The 15,808-nt window shown below is 50.6% G+C and overlaps 1 protein-coding gene across 4 annotated transcripts; it reads left to right on the top strand.

Annotated features, from left to right (window-relative positions):
• Nucleotides 1-1,025: 1,025 nt before the first annotated feature.
• CCDC15 (coiled-coil domain containing 15) lies at nucleotides 1,026-14,913 on the top strand. 4 transcript variants are annotated; one of them, XM_053963518.1, is made up of 12 exons: nucleotides 1,026-1,148; nucleotides 1,567-1,758; nucleotides 3,347-3,496; nucleotides 4,315-4,479; nucleotides 5,216-5,293; nucleotides 8,410-8,571; nucleotides 9,402-9,515; nucleotides 9,645-9,764; nucleotides 11,418-11,521; nucleotides 13,426-13,596; nucleotides 13,668-13,816; nucleotides 14,499-14,913. In XM_053963518.1, exons 1-12 carry the CDS (start codon nucleotides 1,143-1,145, stop codon nucleotides 14,603-14,605), a joined length of 1,518 nt encoding a protein of 505 aa, XP_053819493.1. In that variant the 5' UTR covers nucleotides 1,026-1,142; the 3' UTR covers nucleotides 14,606-14,913. The 4 variants fall into 4 exon arrangements, with proteins under 4 accessions (XP_053819493.1, XP_053819492.1, XP_053819491.1 ...); XM_053963517.1 differs by having other exon boundaries at nucleotides 1,139-1,224; XM_053963516.1 differs by lacking the exon at nucleotides 1,026-1,148 and adding an exon at nucleotides 1,151-1,230.
• The last annotated feature ends 895 nt before the right edge of the window (nucleotides 14,914-15,808 follow it).

Raw genomic sequence — 15,808 nt, 5'->3', positions numbered from 1 at the left:
CCCCGGGACACACTTGGGGTGGGGGGGCATCACCCCATCGAGCCCAGCTAAGGTTTGCCATCCCCTCCGCGGGCAATCCAATGGGATTTTGGGCTTTGAACGCCCCATTCAGATAAGCTGGGGTTTTCTTTAGGAGGGGTATTTTGCAAAGCTGAACCCCCACCCCAAAAGAGCTCTCCCTGCTTTTTTCCCCCACCTCTTCCCAGGCTCTAAAATGGAGCCTGGTGGAATCCAGGCTTCATTCCAGCTCCATGCCAATTAGTGCAAGTTCCCCGGGCATCGCTGAATAGGGCAGCGGGATGTGAGGCAGGATGCCCGGAGGCATTTCCCACCCCCCTCCCGAGACCTGCCAAGCTCATCACCCCAGTGAGCCACCGCCCACCCCCCCGGAGGGCTCCTGGCCCCCAAAAGGGGTCGACGCCTCCAAGCATCCTGTCCCAGAGGGAGGGAGATGCTTTGGGGCAGACGCGTTATGGGGAGATGGTCCGGAGGGGGGTTGGGGGATGCTACAGAAAGAGGCTTTGAGGGAATTTTGGGGAGACATTAAGGGAGGCAGACTCGTGAAGCAGATGCTTCGGGGTCACACTCTGGGGAGGTGTTTGGGGGGGGCCTTTGGGGGGATGCTGTGTGGAGATGCGGCAAGGGGATACTCAGAGGGGCTCGGGGATGCCGTGGGGAGACACCATAAGGACATTTGGGAGCGACTTGCACGGGGATGCTCTGTGTGGGGTGTGCCAGGGATGCTCAGGGGGCAGTTTCAGGGATGCTCTGAGGCAGACACGGTTCCTCCGCTCCCTTCCCACCGGAGGCGGGACTCGAACCGGCGAGCTCAGATCCTGAGGGGCTGCGGCTGCGGGCGGCCTGCGGCTGGCTATGGCGGAGGGGGCGGGGCTTGAGCCGAGGAGGGGCAAGGATGGGCGTGACCGGGGCTCTAGGGGGCGTGGCCAGGGCTCACGGGGGCGTGATCGAGGCGAGATCGGGGCGTGGCCGGGGCTCGCGGGGGCGTGGCCGTGTGTCCCGGGGCGTGGCCGTGCGGCGGAAGTGGCGGCAGGATTCAAAGCTGCGGTGGCGGCGGAAGTGGCGGTTGGTGCGGCCTGAGGGGCCGCGCCGGGCTCGGGGCTCGGCGAGGGGAGTTACGGGCAATGAAGGTGTAGAGGAGTACAGGAGGCGTTCGGGGGATACGGGAGGATGGGCCCGAGGCCGTGGAGCAGTGCCCAGGGGCGGGTGAGGGTGCGCAGGGGAGTCTCCTGGGCGTGAGGAGGTGCTTGGGGAGGGGCTGGTTGGGATGGGGGCAGTGGAGTGGGGATACGGGGAGATTGGAGCACGAACCTCGGGGGAGGGGGGGAGCTGGAGGTGGGGTTGGGTAACGGTGGGAGGGAGCGGGGAGAGAAGAGGGTGCAGTGATGGGGTAGAGGGGCTGTCAGCCTCGGAAGGCTGCGGGTCCCCGGTCCGAGCTGCAGGAGGGTGCGCGGGGAGGGCCGGGAGGGCCCTGGGGTGCAGGAGGTGGGGCAGGGCGCGGGCTGGCGTGCCCGGGAGCACAGCCTGAGCTCTGCTCTCCGTCCCCAGGGCCGGGCCCGCGGCGGTGCCGGGATGGCGCTCCCCGGGCAGGAGCAGCGCCGGGGGGCCGGGCAGCCCCCGGGGCGGCAGCAGGCGAGAGCCCTGCAGCGCAGACGGCGGGTGCTGGCCGAGAGGAACCAGAGCGTGGCACCCGTGGCCGTGTGGGTGGAGAGTGCGCCAGGGCAGCAGAGCCCGGCCTTTGTGAGTGCACCATCTGCCGGGGCGTCTCGAACCCTTCAGTGTGCCAGTCAAACCCCCAGGGGGGCCAGAGCCAAAAGTGGTCTTTTTCACAGCCAGGACCATGGCTCCTAAAAATAATAATTTGTTTTAATGTGATTTAGCAGGGTCAGAAGCCACTGTGATGTTCATGTAGTCTGGCCTCCCCTTTGCACAAGCCCTCAACATCTCTCTGAGTTGATCCTCCTCCAATAAACTGTGTTTTTTGAGGAGAAATGCATCAATTTTACACGTCAGTCAGGTAGGGAACCCAGCCAGTGCTGCTTCTTGCTTTCCCACTCGTCTCTAAAGGATGTCAAGGAGTCGAGATTTTGTTCTGTGTTGCTGATTAAAAAAAAAAATTAAGCTGAGTGTTTCAGTCGTAACCCTAATCTCCACTGTACCCCATTAGAAACACTTAAGGAAATCTTCATGCATGCTTATCTCAGGGATTTCTGTTTTGAGGGTTATTCTAAGAGGACTAAAAGTGCATTAAATATTGGATGATGAGTTCAGTCCCCTGTAATTAATGTCTGAACATTATAGAAGCTCATGCCCTTCTGAGATGATTTATTTCTGTATTGTAATTTAAATCCTGAAAGGTTGAGATAATTTATGGAAATCAATCATCTCCATATTCCACAGGACTTCTGTCTTGGCACTGTGAAACTTCTGGGGGAGCTGATTTTTTTCCTGACAGCTTCAAGGGGCCTGGATGCTCCTGGGGCCTCCCATGTGAGGCTTCCAGAGGTGAATGAAGCTGCCCAGGGTTATCTCAGCTTATTTAATGCACTTCTAATTAATCCATAGTAAAGCCTCATGCATCAGAGCTGCTGCTGAGGCGGGCAGTGGGTGAGCTGGCACTGGGCTGTTCCCTGGAGCACTGTCTTGGTTTCATCCCTAACAGTGTGGATTTTCCCCCATCTTGGAGTTTTGTTGGGCTGTGCTGACCCTGCTGTCCCAAGTTCATCTTGGGCCTCACCCCTTTCATCCATCCCTTCAGTCTCTGGTTTCTCTGGCTGTGTTGGCAGCCAGGAGAGCAGTGCTGTTTTAATTTAAGCCATGGTGGTGTTGCTTGGCAGAATTGCAAAGGAAACAAAATGGGATTTTTTTGGGTTTTTCAGGTCATTGCTCTTAATCTTTCACTTCAGATGGTAAAGACTTTCTGAAGCAGTGCTGTGCTTCTAGCCTTGCAGAACATTATTAGGATGAGGAGCTGGCCTGTTCCTTTTGGATCCAGGCTTTGGATAGTTGAGCATCCTTTAATGGGAGCAGGAGCTGGGGGCTGCTCTGAGGGTCTCCTTTTTCTTTCCTTCCCTGTGTGTTGCAGAGAGGCAAAGGCAGAGGTGTGCATGCTCTGTTTCTCTAGTTAGACTCAATCCAGCCCATAATAACCCAGTAGATATTGTCCAAGCTGTTATTCCACGTTTTGAAACAAAACATGAAGTTTGCTCTAGGTGCTGCTTGTCTGCCTGGTTGCTCTGAGTGGGGGAAAAGAGAATCCAGGGACACAGGCTGCTCTAATGCTACAGTGTAGCAAAACCCTGGTGAAATCTGCTTCTACCTCGCCCAGGCTTCGGCATTCCGGGTGGAGGAGGAGCTGAAGGAGCAGCAGCGGGAGAAGGCAGCCAGCCTGAGGAGGTTCCAGGAGGAGGTGAGGCAGCGGGTGAACCGGCAGGTCAGGCTGCGCCGGAGGCTGGAGCTGCAGAAGGCCTACGAAGCAGTAAGTGAGGCTCTGCCAGGAAAAACCCCTCCAAACCCAACTTTAATTGGGAAAAATCCAAACACTGGAGCTTAAGTCAACACCTTAAGTCAAAGTGTTAATGAAGAAAAATGAGAAAATCTGAGCTTCCAGACCCTGTGGTGGCAAACAGTGTCCAGGCTGGGTCAGCGTGACACTTTGGTTGGTGCTGGAGATGCTTTGAAGCCTCCCCAGGGAAAGGTTATTGGCTCCCTCAGGCAACAGCAGAACAGAGTTCTGAAGCTCTCTGTGGAATTGCCTAGAGTTAAAAAACAGCCAGGCAGGAGTTGGGAATGATGTGGATGTGTCCTGGCTGCCTTTGAAGCAAAGCAGTTTTTCTGCTGTTTCTTTTCCGATCCCTTTTCCAGAGCAGCCAAGTAGTTTTCAAACAACACTTTCCCTCTGTCTCCACATTCCCTTTTCCCCCATGGGCTTGTTTTGGATTATCCTGTGAATATATTTAATTCTTTCTATTCTCAAACAAGTGCTGGGGAGGCTTGCCAGGATCTGACTGTGGCAGAAAAGAGAATGCACTGAACATGTCACCAGCTTTGGCCACCCTTGGGGTGTTTGGGCTGTTTCTATGGCTGGCTAGGGATGTCCTCATGTAACTCTGCCAGCTCCAAGCGGGAAGCCCGCAAATGCCCTCAGCCCCAAAGAACCTGATGATTCTTTGTATTCTCAGCATGGAGAGCCAAAACCTTCCTCCCAAGAAATTTCACCTAAGGGTGGTGAAATGTCACCACGGTTGACATCTTGCTGGGTCATGGTTGGAGATCCTTCTGGCTTTTTCCTGGCAGGTGGAGAGGGAGAGCTGTGCTGCTCTGCAGTACTCCACCTCGTGGAAAAACACATGCCTGTTCCAGCGTTTCCCTGCTCCCATCATCTGTGCACCCAGTGCTGGCTCTGGCCCGGCCCAGCCAGAAGAGGAGCGTGGGGAGCCATTCCAGCAACAAGCTGCCAAGGTGAGCCCTGCCCCTCCTGCGCTTCCATCGTTGCTTCGGCATTTTGGATCCTCAGTGTTTGAAGTAGGGAACGGGCTGTGTTTTCTTTTGTTCTTCTACAGCACATCCCTAGTATTTGGGTTTAGATATTGGATGAAACATTAGCTTGCACTGTCACCCTGAACGTTGTGGTGCTCCTCAGAGCATCCAGCTGGGTGCCTCATCCCAGATGCTGTGGCTGAACTGGTCTGGCTGCTGGCAGGCACAGTGTTTTCCCAGCAGTGTCCTGCCACAGAGGTGGCACTAGGTGGTGCCACCTCATTGCAGCTTGTCTCGTGCAGCCCAAAATCTGGGAAAACTTGCCTTCAGGACTGTTTAAGTAATTTTTTTTTTAAATAGTGATGTTTATAGTGCATTTGGTGGTTTAGAAAGCCTGTGCGCTCGCCTAGGAGCTGGAGTTATTGCAGTTGGAGCACCATGGGATGCATTCCAGTTGAAGTACCTTGGGGTGGAAAATCACTTCTGGCTGGATACCAAGCAAGAAAATTTGGGATCTGGCATCTTAGCAACATGTTTTGGGAGCAGATGAGTTGCCTGGATCAGAATTTCAGTACCTTGGGGCAGCTCTGAAAGACCCTGACTGTGTGTTGGGTCATGCTGCCTTGACTGAGCATCTTGGCTGGAGCAGATTGACTGGGAGATGTCTCCATGCAGCTGAATTTGTCCTGTGTTTTCTTTGCCTCTCCTCTGGGCTCAGCTCAGCAGGGCTGTGCAGCAGGTGCGGCGCAGGCTGGCGTCCCGCAGGATCGTGTCCCCCGGCGCCTGGAGGCAGGAGGTGAGCGAGGGCTGGCTGGGCTGAGGGCAGAGAAATCACCTTGCAAACTGCTGAAGGTTTGGCTCTAATTAGCAAATCCAAAACATGATTCAGGAAGTTTCTCCAGCAGGAATGAAATAAACTGTGCTTTCCTGATGCAGCTTGTGGGTAACCCATTTCAGAGAAGGCAGCAAGATAAAGTGTGTGGAAACATTTCTGAGATGAACTCAAGAATGCAAAATAGACTTTTAAAGGTTGAGATTGTGATCTGGGTATCTGGGAGGAATGTGATGACCAGCCCTCCCTTCAGGTGCCTTTATTTCTTCAAACCTTGACAACTCTTTCCATTGCATCAATTGCTTGTTTTGTGTGGGTGGCAAAGATCTGGAGGGTTTTTCCTCACCCGGGGCTGGCTTCTGGTGGAGAACGTTGGCATGCAGCTGCTTTCCTCAAAGCAGTGCATGGAAGGAGTTCAGTCCCACCTTTTGTTCTGCTGAATTTCATCCTGCTTTTGTTCCTTCAGTTCTCAAGACCACTTTTGTATTGTAGCTATTTTCCCAGTCTCTATGCCAAGACCTTCCTTGAACTGATGTACTTTGGAGAACACCAGGCGCAACCCAGCCTGGTGTTTTGACTTATTGCCTCTGGACCCAGTTTCCTGCCCATCCTGTAAATCTTCATTCCCTTCTCTTTCTCAGGTTCACCAAAGGTGAAATAATAGATCTTTGCTGATTATCTAGAAACTACCCTTTACAGAAGGGCTGCTCTGGCTCTTCTTCTTTGTACTCTTGGATTTCTGACGAAGTCAGTCAGCTCTGCAAAGCAGACTCAGAGAAACACAACAATTATGGTCTCAAAAACCTTGTTACCTGTTTCCAACAGCAAACATCCTTCTTGTTTGAGCTACTAATGCATTCAGTGAGATAAGTTGATTTATGACCTCACATAAATAATAAAGGCACTGCCCTGGTGAGCCAGAGGGTTACAGGAGATCCGTGGGAGTCCTGAGCTAGTCATCCACAGCAGTGAGAAACACTGGCAGGGGTTTGGGACCATCCTCCCATCCCAGCCTCTCTGCACCTACAGTTAATCTACATAAGGAAGTTTAACAGCTTCCCTAATTTATTCTGGGAAGCATATATTGATTTATTGCATTGCTCCGTTTTATTACTCCATGATATATGAGGAGAAAAAAGCTCCCATATTAATCTAAATCTCTCCCTGTATGAAGGTTTGGCATGTTCCCAGCCTGGCAGGACAGCAACTTGTTCCTTTCTCTTCAGGTGCAAAAGGCTGCCACAGACATAACCATGGACCTAACCCCCTTGGTAGTGCTGCCTCTGCTTTGGTGTTCCCTGGATTTCCTTGTGCTTTGTATTCCAGCCCATTTCTTTCGTTTTACCTCAAGGGTTTTTCATCCAATACTTCTACAAGGCAAGTGGGGTCAGTAGCTTAATCAAGATGCTTCTTTCTTCCTTCATCCAGGCTGATAATGAAATCAAAGAGCAGAACCCTAGTTCTTACCCTGTTTCTGTGCAGTGAACTCCTGAGACCAAATCTGGGCCATGTTTTTAATCAGTTTTGTGCATCCCACATCAGACTTCCATCTAACAGGTTTTGCTTTACCCCAGTGTTGAATTAGGCCAAGTCAAGAGCTCAGCTGAACCCCAGAGTCTTTTGCTGCTCTTTGCCTGAGGCCTCTTCCTTCTATTGTAGAAGACATTCAGTTTATCCTGGCCTGACTCACTCTTGACAAATTTATGCTGGTTGCCGCTTATCTTGTTTTCTTGTGGCTTACAGATAGTTTGCAAGGTGATGTCCTCTTGTTTTTTCAAAAGTCAGAGTTAAACTCTCCAGGCTAAAATCTTCTATTTGGTATTTCCTTTTCCTCTCCTTTAAGTAAAGAAAGGCATTCCTTGTGTTCTTTTTCTAATAATCTGGACCACAGATTTCAGGGAGCTGTTTGGGCCCAGGGGAGGTCCATCCTCATTAAAAACGTCAGCTTTAGGAATAACCTGACTTTTTCTTCCCAATAATAGTCCTGACATTTTTCTCCCTGCTGCTGCTAACTCAAAGCAAGTCTTTGGCTGAAATGTTTTTTCCCCCTCAGTCATGTTTTCTGCATTTTTCTTCTTCTTTCTCCTTTCTCCCTGTAAAGTATTGCATTCCCTGTGATAATAATCCATGTTCCTAAGATTGCTGCTCTTTCTCTCCCCCCAGGATTTCTTTTCAGGTTAAAAGCATCCAAGGAGTTAATTGCCTGCTTTCCCAAGCAGATACCAGAATGGTAATTGCCTGGAAATGACCTGTCCAGTGTTCCAGCTCATCCTGTTACTGAGTCTTTGCCTTCAGGCTTTGGTGGACAGCTGTAGCTCCCCAGCATAGCAGCACCCAAATTCTTTTCCCCAGCATCTCATTCCACCAAGTTGGTGGTGTTTTTCCACAGTGTCATGTCTTTCTACCTTCAGTGCTCCAGAGCAACTTCTAAAGCAGTAACCCTTCCCTTCTATTTCCTTATCAAAGCAGCTATTCTGTCATGTTTCTATCATAATGGGGTTATCAAGGAATTCTTGGTATCACCTGTTCTCCTACTGATCCATCCTTTCCCTCTGTCAGCAGTCCTGCACATCTCTTCCCACCATACTGAAGGAAAAAAAGAAAGCAAGGGGAAAAAAAATTATCCTGGCTTCAAGCTTGCTTCTGGCATTTTAATTCTTTATTTTGTAGGAAACAGTCTGTTGCCTCTCAAAATATTGTGGATTGCCACTGGGGAGCCTGCCCACTTCCCATCTGAAGGAGTGTACTCCACACTTGGTGTCGCTCAGAGATTCCAGCTCCTTGCCACTGTGAAATAGTGCCTGGAGAGGTTTTTGCCTTGCCTTCCCTTCACCCCACGTCTATCCCACTGCTTCTGCAGTTGGGGAGGGCACAGTCACAGTCACCCTGCTACATTCCTGTTTCCCAGCTCTGGTGACCCATGGTGCTGCTGAACACATGGTGCTGCCAGATCACATCCAAGTGACAGCACACACAGCCTTCTGCGTGTTAAAGCTGCTCCAAGGGTGTTCAGTTTTCCCTTGGCACCAAAGCAGCCAGATTTCAATTCCATGTTTACACCCATGTCCTCCCTTCTCCAGGAACCAGACCCTTGCCCTGCAGCTGCAGTGCCCATGGAGGAGAGTGAGGAGCTGCTGCTGGCAGGACACCACGATCTGCCTGCTGAGCTGCTGGAGCAGGGCACAGCCGCACATGGCACTGGGCAGGATGATGGCTTCTACATCAAAACTGAGTTGGAAAAAGTAAGACTCATGCAAAGTTGGTCTTAAGTGGTTTGGATCATGGATTTATTTTGGTGTCTGGAAGAGGCTACTCTTGGAGTACAGTAGTTGCTCCCTCAGGCCTAGTTAACTCTTAAGCCCAGCATCCTCAAAGTGGGCTTGAGAGCAGTACTGGAGCTCAGTGAGGTCGGCACTGCCATTCCCTGCTTTCATGGCCTTGGATTCCTGCCTGCTTGTGATGCCACTTGGCAGCTGCCCAGGTGAAAGCTGAAACCAGGGCATGCAGTCACATCATGCCCAGAGCCATGCTCACACCACACCGAAAGACCAGAGGGTGGAAGAGGTCAAAAGAGATCAAATCAGAAACCTTGAAAAGAGGGGGGAAAAAAGGCAACCAAAAAAGCCAACAAAAAAACCAACTTTGTATCAGGTGAAGGAGATGGCTGTGGCAATCCTGGTGCCTGGGGGTGGCAGGCCCTGCCCTAGGAGGGGTTGAGGAGGGCTTGATGTACTTATCCTTCCTCTTTTGTTTTCAGGCAGCTGTTTTTGAGCATCTGGGGGGTGAAAATGCCTGGGGTGGTTGGCAAAGGCTTTATGGCTGTGGCTGTGTGTGCCTAGCCTTGGCTGGGGATTAGTCCAGCTTGGAGCAGAAATACTGGCTGGGCAGATAGGGACCAGAAGTTTATGCTGAGGTTTATGCTGATGTTTACACTGATGTTTTGGGAGATGTTGGCTGTGGAATTCCCCTTACATTTAGTTATTTTTTTTCACACTTCAAGAAGTTCTTAATAGAAGTTTGGGATGGGGAGATGTGCATCCATATTTAAACTAAACCAGAACCCTCCTCCAAGGATATCTTCAGAGGTGTTTTGACAATGCTTTGGTGCTCAGACTCCTATATCGAGATGTGGCACATCTCTCCTGTTCATGGCCAACCTGTACCCCAGATAAAGCCCATTTCCAAGGTGGGTCATCCTGTTGAGGTCTGGAGGGATCACACAGAGGCCCTGCCTCCAGTGAAGAGCATTTTGCTGGGGGAAGATGAGAAAGAGCTGTGGTGAATGCTGATGCTGCTCCCTTCCGTTGTCTCTCAGGTCTGTGATGGGTTGGTGAAGGACTCGAGCCTGCCTGGGCCTCCTGGGAGGCCACAAAGTGAATACCAGCCTCCCCTCAAACTCTGGGCTGGTGTTGACCAAGAGGAAACCAGGAAGCAGGTCTGTCCAGGGGAGCCAAGCCCTTGTGGTTTTGATTGAAAGAGATTGGGTGTTAGGAATGCTGCTGGCTCTAATAAGAAACCTCAGAGGAGCTTTGATGTATGAAACCCCTGCTGGGTTTAGTTTGTAGCTTTTGGTCTCAGGTCTTGGGCAAAGCTACCAGGTTATTTTTTAAAATCTGTTGTGACTAAGTGCAACTGTTACCTACTCCTCCTACAAAATCTGGGATCTCAGTAACACCAGAAATTTGAAGGAGAAACAGGCTCCTTTCATTCTGCCTGGCAAAACCAAGGGGTGCTTGCTGTAGTTGCAAGGAGCCCAAGAAGCTGCCAAAAATGCTTAAAAAAAAAAAAAAAAGAACAAAGCCAACTTTATCTTGTTTAAATACAAGGCTGGAATATAAAGGTTTCTTTGCTTTTGGGAATAGCCTCAAGCTCAGCCTGCAGGCCAAGTGGATGATTTCACAGTGAGGGTTTACAGCCTGTGTCCTGGACAGTTTGGACAGTTTGGCTCATGCTAATCTGAGTGATACACAGTGATGATGTTTCTCTTGGATGCCTAAAGTCAGTGACTTTTATTTTCCTGCTTCCTCCTGCCATGAAGAGGAAAATTTCTCTCTCCTTTTGTCACCTTTCTTGCAGTTTGCAGTGTAAAATTATGAACGATTTGCATGTTTTTTGTTTCTTACAAGTGTTTTCCAACCAACTGATCCCAGATATGGTTGTGGTTTCTTGCCAGTGTGACAACAGCTGGGGCTTCTCAGGCTGCTCCTCCTAACCCTGCTGTTCCCTTTCCTCTTGCTTTTAATCTCCTTGGCTCTGATCCATCCAAGATAACTAGTTTTGCAGCACTCTCCTCTGCCTGGGTTTTTTCCATCCGGTATTCTTCACTGGCAGCCTGGTGATCTCTTCTCCTTTATCTCCAGCTGTGCTGGGCTCTCTCCTCCAAGTGAAGTGGACAAACTCAGCCCAAAGGTTTTGGCATTCTTGAGGAAAAATCTGTGCATTAAATTTTTGGGAGTCATGGAGCTCAAACTATCTCTGTACCCCACAGCAGGAGGGCTTTTGATGTGAGCTTTAGCCAGGATGTTTCCCTGCCCTTACTGCATCAGTGGGATCAGCCAAAGCCCAGACATTAAACCCTCAGTATCCATATGGGAGTTCTTCCCTGCAGGGCCCCTGGATTTGTCACAGCAATGGTTTTGCCACCCAGGTGGTTCTCCTGCATGTAGAGAATCCAGCTTGGTGTTATACGTTCATCTTTTGGAGGAGATACAGTGTTCCAGTGCACTGCAGGGGAGCACCAGTATCCAGGTGGCTCCAAATTCAAGCAGGCTGAAGTTGGAATTGGCTCTTTTCCCATCAGCAAAGCAACAATTTAGGAATTTGCCAGGTGGCAGAGCTGCCATCCGTAGGCAGTGTCAGTGGAGGGATGCTGGTACAAAGCTCTCCAATGCTTTGAGATGACTTGGTCTTGCCTACCTTGATGTCATCTCTGCAGCTTCCCAGTGCTGGGTCATGTGCACTCAGAGATGTTGAGGGTCTTTTGGGGAAAGAGCGAGGTTCCATCTTCCAGAAATCAAGCTGAGCACTGATATCACTCGATATTTATCCCAGGCATCCTTCCCAAATGTCCTTCTCTTGTTCTCCGAAGCGGCAGAGCGAGTTCCTGCGGTGCCGGCGCCTCTTCATGGCCCTGGAGCGGGAGCGAGTGAGGGAACACCAGTGGCAGCGGGAGAGGCAGCACAGAGTTGCCCAGTGAGTCCGTGCAGGTGGTGGGGTCACCTCCTCCATCAGGGTCCTTCAGAAGGTTGGAAGAGTCTTGTGAGTTTGTCTGGTGTAAAGCAGGCACTGATGTGTAACCCCCCTGGGGTGGGATTCATACAGCCAACCCCCCAGCAGAGACCCTTGGGCCATGGTGAGTCCTTTAACACTTCTCTAGCTGGTTTTGAAGTCCCTGTGCAGCTTATTTAGGAGCTGGGAGCCAAGTCATGGGGCTGGGAGAGATGCAGCTTTCCAAACCATGACTCTGGGAACTTAAGCCTGTGTTTAGAAACTTTGGGGTGAGGTTACCTCGTCGTGCTAAGCTGTGATCATCCCTGGCATTTTTAATATCAGACCCTTCACCCTCATGGCCATAAAAACTTATACAGTGTAATAAAATATTTTACAGGCATTTGTTCCAGAGTTGAACACTCTGTGTAAAAGTATCGGTTGTGGTGGAGTTTTCTCAGCTTCTCCCGTGAAGGGGTTCACTAAGGAGAAGCTCTGCAAATGAGAAGCTCTGCAAATTCACAGCAAAATAGGAAAGGTCCTCTAATTTTTGTTTTTTCCCTGGCTTTCCTTTGAATGAACTGACCTAAATCTGACCATTCTGGCTCTTCTGTGATCAGGCTTTGGGGGAGTGGGACAGGCACCACAGGGCAGGATTTCATGGTCATTTTTTGGGAAAAACTGTCAATCTAAAGCAGTGCTCCTTGAGCCACATCCTGACATTCCAGTGGCACTGGGGAGCTTGGGAGAGCTTGTACTACCCTGTGAATGCTGGCAAGGCCCCAGGGATTCCTAGTAAGTGCAATACCTTTTTATTATTATTTTTTCCCTTGAAGTGTGTGCAGAGGGGAGCTGGGTTTGTAATTACAGGGTATAAAGCCCCAAGCTGGCCTTGGCCTCATTTTCTGGAGTGGATTTATAGTGCTGTACTTAAGGTTCTACATTTAATTTAAAAAACATTTCCAATTTTATAACTCAACCAGAGAAGGTCAACTTCAGCACTTTCTTTCTGAATGTAAAGATTTGACCCCCTACATGAAGTAAGGTCTGAAATGTCTTGGCCTGGCTTCTTCCCAGCCTTGATTTTGGTTTTAATGCCCCCTGGCAAGGAGTGGCATGGGACACTTGTTGCATTTGGGAATAAAATGTCACTTTGGTGTAAAGTCTTTGTGCTTTGCAATTGCTGCTTGTCAGGGGAATGTGTGTTGTGTTTGGTGGAAATTACACAACCCAGGTTCCACTAAAGGGCTGGAGGGCCGTGTAGGTGCAAGGGAGATTGAGGAAATAGAGGAAAACTTGGTTAGAAGTACATCTTAAAGCCTGTTTTGGAATAAAGGTGGGATCCTTGGAATTTCTCTGCTGTACCCAGCCCTGTCATGCTTCCCTGTCCTGGAAGGTGCTTACAGAAGGATCCAAGCTGCCTCATAGTCAGAAACAATGGGAAGTGGGACAGCTGGGAAGCCAAGGTGTTGGTCCTTTCTGGGGGACCAGAAAGCCCAGCCTACATGCTTTGTTTAAGGACAGAAGTGCAGCTTTGGGGAATTGTGGGTGGCAGGAGCATGTGTGGATGTCATGCAGGAAGGAGCTGGAAGAGGAAGTCCAGGATGGTGAGAAAACAGGCAGGCGGGAAGAGTTTGAGGGCAGGAAAGCATTCATAGGCTGGTGTTGCCATATGGGGGGAAGAATGGAGTCTTGGGAAGCTGTTCTGACCATTCTGTGTTTAAAGCCAATATATTTGTTTCTATTAATTTATATTTAATACTGTGATTAGTGCAGAATTACTTCTGTCTTTGAAAGCAGCAGCATCACCCAGATTCCTGTGCCCTGACCTCACAGCCAGGGATGGAGGTTGGGATGGGAAGCTTCTCTAAGCATGTGTGTTCCTGCAGGATTAAGAGGCAGAAGGAGAATCAGCGCCGGGCAGAGGAGCAGAAGATGCGAGACATGGCTGAGCAGCGAGAGCCCTCCCCAGGAGAGGGAACCTGGGAAGCCCTGGCTCAGCTCCAGCTGGAGGAGAGGAGAGTGAGGGACAGACAGCAGCGGAATAAGGAGCGCATGAGGTACAGCCAGTCTGCGCTCGTCGTGCAGAGCCAGCTGTCACTGCCAGAGGTGAATGTTTGATCCCTTGCAGGTATGTTGAAGCTCTGAGAGCCCAGATGAGGGAGAAAGTCAAACTCTGTAACATCGACTTGCCCCCACTGTGTTCCTGTGGGTCTGATTTCTGGGATTCCCATCCGGATACCTGTGCAAATAACTGCATCTTCTACAAAAATCACAAAGGTAGGAGCTCCTGCTTTCAAAGAGGAGACACCTGGGCCTGATTATACAGGAAGAAATCAAACCAGGATAGGTGTTTCCTTGCTCCTGGGCTGCTGTGCAGAGATGTTCTTCCAAATATGCTCTGGAGAGGGCAAGTCAGGGGCTTTGCTGCTTGACCCAACCTCTGTCCCTTAGGGAGTGTAGTGGCATCCTCAGCAAGGCACCAGCCCCTACAATGTGTTAAATTACACAGCTGTGACACAGCCACGTGTGGCTATGGACACAGCCATGAGGAAAATGCTGCAAAGCATCTTTTTAGGGACACAGAGCCTTCTGCCTTAAACGCTGAACCTTCTGCCAGGAGGATGCAGAAAGGTGTGGAAATGGCTTTCCTTAGGTGATGGAGTGCTCTGACCTTGAGCACAGCTTGGGAAAATACCTCTCTGGGCAACTGGGAGTTATCTGGAAGGGAAGATGGAGACATTTGGGTTCATAAAATAATCTTTGGCTTGTGTATTGATTTATGTTCGGGAGTGTGCAGAGTGTGCAAATGGGTGTGTGGAAAACTACAGGCATGTCGATTTACCTTAAACCCCAATCGTTGTCTCTCTGCTCTGGTGAAAGGCTAGAGCCAAGCCCAGTTTCAGGCCATAAGTACAACTCTTGTGCCCTGATAGTGTTTGTGTGTCCCTGTCCCGCTCAGCCTACAGCCAGGCGCTGCACTCGGCGATCTCCTCCTGTGCCCATGCAGCCACGCGGTCTCTCCAGGACTTGGCTGCTCTCTGTGTGCGCTCGGGGAAGCGTCTGTGACCGAGGCAGCTCCGTGTCCCAGCGACTGGGGTCAGCAGGGAGTGGGGCTGTGCCGTGTCCTGTCTGCCCCTCCACGCCAGCTGCCAGGACGGTGTCACCTTTGCTCTCCCGCTTCGTGTGCTCCGGTTTGTGCTGTGCCTCTCCCACTCTGCCCCAGGTGTGCAGCTGGCCGGGGCGATGGTCGAGGTGAAGGAGGCAATTGCTCTGTGGGGTTGGTTTATGGCAGGCACTTGCATTCCAGTAGCTGACTATTGACTACATATTCTTATTGACTAATCATTATTGTGGAATAAACTGCTTTCAAAGATTGTTTGTCTCATTTGAAGTGTGAAAGGAGGAGAAATGAGGTGCCAGGGGTCAGTATCTCTTAGGGGAGGATTTCTAACCCTTCCCTGCTCCCTTCTCTCCCTTTTCTTAGAGCTTCTGCCAGCCCCTGCCACTTGGATCACCTTTCAGAGCCAGGAAGGGAATTTATTGTTCCCTCCTTTTCTGTGTGAGGACTTCTCTTCCAGTAACACCCACACAGCTTTGTACCTGACCCACGCTCCCATGGCCTCTACTTTGCTCCTGAAAGGAAGGAGCATTTTTCTAGTAAAAAAATCTACAGGCCTTTGCAGGAGTGACTGAAGCAAGATGGGTTTTCCCAGAACTGCCCGTGGTGAGGTAACGTGGTTCTGGGCAGAGGTTACTCCATACCCTGTCATTAATATTTACTCCTTGCTGGCCCCCCTCTCCAATATTAACCATGGCAGGAAGGATGGGTGGCCGAGTGTGCCGGATCATTTCTTTACCCTGTTCCCATCTCATTGGGCACAAAGCAAACCCACCTCCGGTCCAGAGGTAGCACAGAGCCAGGGTCTGCTCCTCGGTTCCCCCTGGAGAATCATTCACTGAGGGATCCGTGGTGGCTAATGCCGTTTATTAACAACTGCTTGCGTCAGCGCTGCAGCCCTAATTCAGGGTGTTGGAGTGGGTTTGGAAAGGGCAGGATCTGCCCTGTGAGGGGGCAAGGAAGCAAAGGGCTAAAGCTGTAAATGGGTTTCTTGTAACTGATTTCAGCTCTAGGGCAGCTGAGGACAAGCACTTCCTTGGCAAGTCCCCAAGGAACTTGCTCAGGCCCTGGGGACCTCTGTTCCTACCTCTCTGGAGTGATCCCCAAAGGGGTTGTCGGCTGATTCGGGGCTTAGTTAAAGGAATAAATAC

Source organism: Vidua chalybeata, chromosome 23, assembly GCF_026979565.1.
Source record: "Vidua chalybeata isolate OUT-0048 chromosome 23, bVidCha1 merged haplotype, whole genome shotgun sequence".
Classification (NCBI taxonomy): domain Eukaryota; kingdom Metazoa; phylum Chordata; class Aves; order Passeriformes; family Viduidae; genus Vidua; species Vidua chalybeata.
The sequence above is the reverse complement of the archived record's forward strand: the minus strand, read 5'-3'. Positions and strand labels throughout refer to the sequence as shown.